Here is a 3,124-nt window from a genome sequence, read left to right on the forward strand (position 1 = left end):
AATGTGCGCGTGTGCAACATTCGTGTAGGGGGTGCGCGAACCACATTGAAATGCACCAGGGGGTGCGGAAGGAAAAAAATGTGGGAACCCCTGCCCTACTGTATGTGTATAAATAAGGATTCTGCTGCCTACCTAGATACTAAGAGTACATTTGAGTGATATTTGGCTTGTGTGCTGTACACTGTAGGGAATTTTGAAGCGCCGGTGGTGGCCATGGAGGTGGATGTCCCCGTCCCCTCCAGGAAGAGAAGGAGGGAGGAGGGGACGGGGGGCATCAGAAAGGATGCCACCAACAGGACTTTCATCCTCCCTGCGAAAAGGGCAAGGAGGAGGGCCGCATAGACCCTCCCAGTAGGTCAGAGCCTTAGTAATCTAACACTAATCTGCTCTAATACAATCACAAAGGCCATATTCAACATTTTTAATGGGTGGTAATGGTTTACCAAGCATTCTAGAATTTTTATTCAACATTCTACAGCTCCTATACATCTATATGTTAAAAGTCCCTTAGCGCATTTGTGACATCATAGTGAGAGAACACTAACAGAGAGAATAGAGTGTCTCTGACACTACATTTAGCCCCAGCACTGTTCTTCTAATAACATGTTATGAGTACTCTTACTCCAACTTATCACGTTTAATTCAATATGTAGGCAGAGGAGACTGCAGGGCCTGGACAACACAACTACCTCACATTACGGGACAAGGCCACCAGAAGAGCCCCACTTCCACCTGTCCCACTAACAAATAGGGTCCAGAACATCGGGCCAGGACATTAACCCCAACCCACCCGCCCCAACCCACTCGCACACACACATGCACACACATGCACACACACACACACTTTTCAATAAAACAGTGTAAAGCTGTAATCCACTTGTTCTCTGTATTATTTTGCATATCTGAATTATGTTGACCACAACATTGAACTAAAATGCATGAACACGTTTATCAGGTATATTAAAAAAAATAGAAATGCAGTCAGAGTGCAGACATCTGCCAAGGAAACTGTTTGATAGAACCCCACCCCCCCTCCCCCCTGGACTATGTATGATGGCGTACCTTGTTCTGCTTGAGAGCTCCTTTCTCCTTCATGTGAGGGCAATCCTTGCCTGTGACAACAGCCTTGATGTCAGCCACCGGCACTGCACAGGAAGGAAGGATTGATGAGCCATCGCACAGACACACAGAGGAGAGCAGATGCATTCTCAAGAAGCACAATTGGAGACAGACAGAAGTCTCTGTGTATGTATGATACAGCCAGAGGCTGTGACTGTGTGTGGATGCACAGTATACTGTATGTGTGAGTGTGTGTTAGTTCATGTGTGTAAGTGTGTGTTAGTTCACGTGTGTAAGTGTGTGTGTAAGTATAAAAGAGTACAAGTGTGTGCGCGCGCGCGTGTGTTTGCGCGTGTGTGTGTACGAGTGTGTGTGTTTAAGGGTGTGTGTGTGTGTGTGCATGTATGTGTGTGTGTGTGTGTGTGTGTGTGTGTGTGTGTGTGTGTGTGTGTGTGTGTGTGTGTGTGTGTGTGTGTGTGTGTGTGTGTGTGTGTGTGTGTGTCATTGACACATACGCTTGTCCTGCAGTGAATCGTGGGGCACCTCTCCCTGGGGGCTCTCCTCCAGATCTCCATAGTGGAGGACTTTATGATTAGGAGACAGACGACAGTACCAGAACTTATCTGTGGAGAAGAAGAGAAGAGACAAGACACAACAGTAGACAGACAGTTAGACAACCAATTCAGAACAATACCAGAAGGTACCACAGCTTATCTGTGGAGAAGAAGAGAAGAGACAAGACACAACAGGAGACACACAGTTAGACAACCAATTCAGGACCAATTCAGAACAATACCAGAAGGTACCACAGCTTATCTGTGGAGGAGAAGAGAGACTATCGTTTGGAGTTTGGGGTGCGCACATCCACAAAGTAGCTATCCAGCTGCCAGACAAAAGTGGTAGAGAGTGGGATGAAGTGGTCCGCGCACTGGACATTAGCTCTAAAAATATCAGCTTTATTTCATTTTTATAAACAGCAACGTTTCGATCCAACAGTGAGAGCGTATACATGCAGTTCAGTATCCAGAATATGAGGCATATCCCGGTTATGATCATATTCGGGATAAGGTGTTTATATGAGCACAGAACGTTATATCCCAGTCTACATTCTTGCCCGTTATAGAATTCTCTTCAAATGTGTGTAGCTTGGATACCAGCAACAGTGTTCTGTGGGAAGCCCCTGTATTCGGGATAAGGTGTTTACATGCGTCAGTATCCCGGCTTCTTTCGGAATACTCCACCTAGCATATCCCCAATTTCTCAGTATTCCAAATAAGGGCTTATTCGGGATACTGAAGTGTTTATATGCTCAAACGCAAATTCGGGATACTTAATATCCCGGTCATATTCGGGATACTGAACTGCATGTATACGCACTCACTGGGATCTCCCAGGATCCCATATAATTGGAGCTAATGCCCAGTGTGCGAACCACTTCCTCACACGGAGAAGAGAGACTGGACAAGACAGGAGGCACACAGACAACCAATTCAGAACCACTTTCAAACTAATTCAGAACATTAAATGTTAGGGATTGATGAAGTATCTTTACTCTGCATCGTGATTGACTGCATGTATGTACAAGTAGTAAGTGAAGAATTCTTGCAGTAGGAGTGGAACCCCTAGGTCACCAACGTTAAAGGAATTGCTTGAAGAAGGTCAGTAGACTGAAACGTTGCATTAAACCATGCAAATGTGAACAGTGTGCGGGAGCTTTCTTTGCTTTGACTGCATGTATGTGCAATGAAAATAATAGAGTTCATGTACCAGAACAACAAATCATCTATGATGACAAGGAGGAGCAAGCCAGAACAGCTCATTAGTTATACATAGTTCAGAACCACATCACATGAACAGCATATTTTCACATTGGAAATGATGTTTCGGGGCTACACAGTTTCTACATGGGTACCAATGGCAACGGCCAGCATGAAAGAAATAGAAATTCTGCCAAGAGAATGTGTGTGTGTGTGTGTGTGTGTGTGTGTGTGTGTGTGTGTGTGTGTGTGTGTGTGTGTGTGTGTGTGTGTGTGTGTGTGTGTGTGTGTGTGTGTGTGTGTGTGTG

The 3,124-nt window shown here is 45.2% G+C and overlaps 1 protein-coding gene and 1 long non-coding RNA gene across 2 annotated transcripts in view; one reads left to right on the forward strand and one right to left on the reverse strand.

Annotated features, from left to right (window-relative positions):
* Nucleotides 1-823, forward strand: part of LOC134436659 (uncharacterized) — a 1,681-nt gene extending 858 nt beyond the window's left edge. Inside the window, exon 3 of the long non-coding RNA XR_010032247.1 lies at nt 188-823. This is a non-coding gene — a long non-coding RNA (uncharacterized LOC134436659). The remainder of the gene's footprint in view (nt 1-187) is intronic.
* The window catches only part of LOC134436041 (engulfment and cell motility protein 1-like), a 10,920-nt gene extending 8,459 nt beyond the window's left edge, over nt 1-2,461 (reverse strand). The window contains exons 1-4 of the mRNA XM_063185069.1: nt 2,441-2,461; nt 1,764-1,773; nt 1,575-1,682; nt 1,063-1,145 (exon numbers count right to left, since the gene is read on the reverse strand). Of these exons, the coding sequence (XP_063041139.1) occupies nt 1,063-1,145; nt 1,575-1,682; nt 1,764-1,773; nt 2,441-2,461 (222 nt within the window). The remainder of the gene's footprint in view (nt 1-1,062; nt 1,146-1,574; nt 1,683-1,763; nt 1,774-2,440) is intronic.
* Between the last annotated feature and the right edge of the window lie 663 nt (nt 2,462-3,124).

Source organism: Engraulis encrasicolus, chromosome 20 (genome assembly GCF_034702125.1).
Source record: "Engraulis encrasicolus isolate BLACKSEA-1 chromosome 20, IST_EnEncr_1.0, whole genome shotgun sequence".
NCBI lineage: Eukaryota > Metazoa > Chordata > Actinopteri > Clupeiformes > Engraulidae > Engraulis > Engraulis encrasicolus.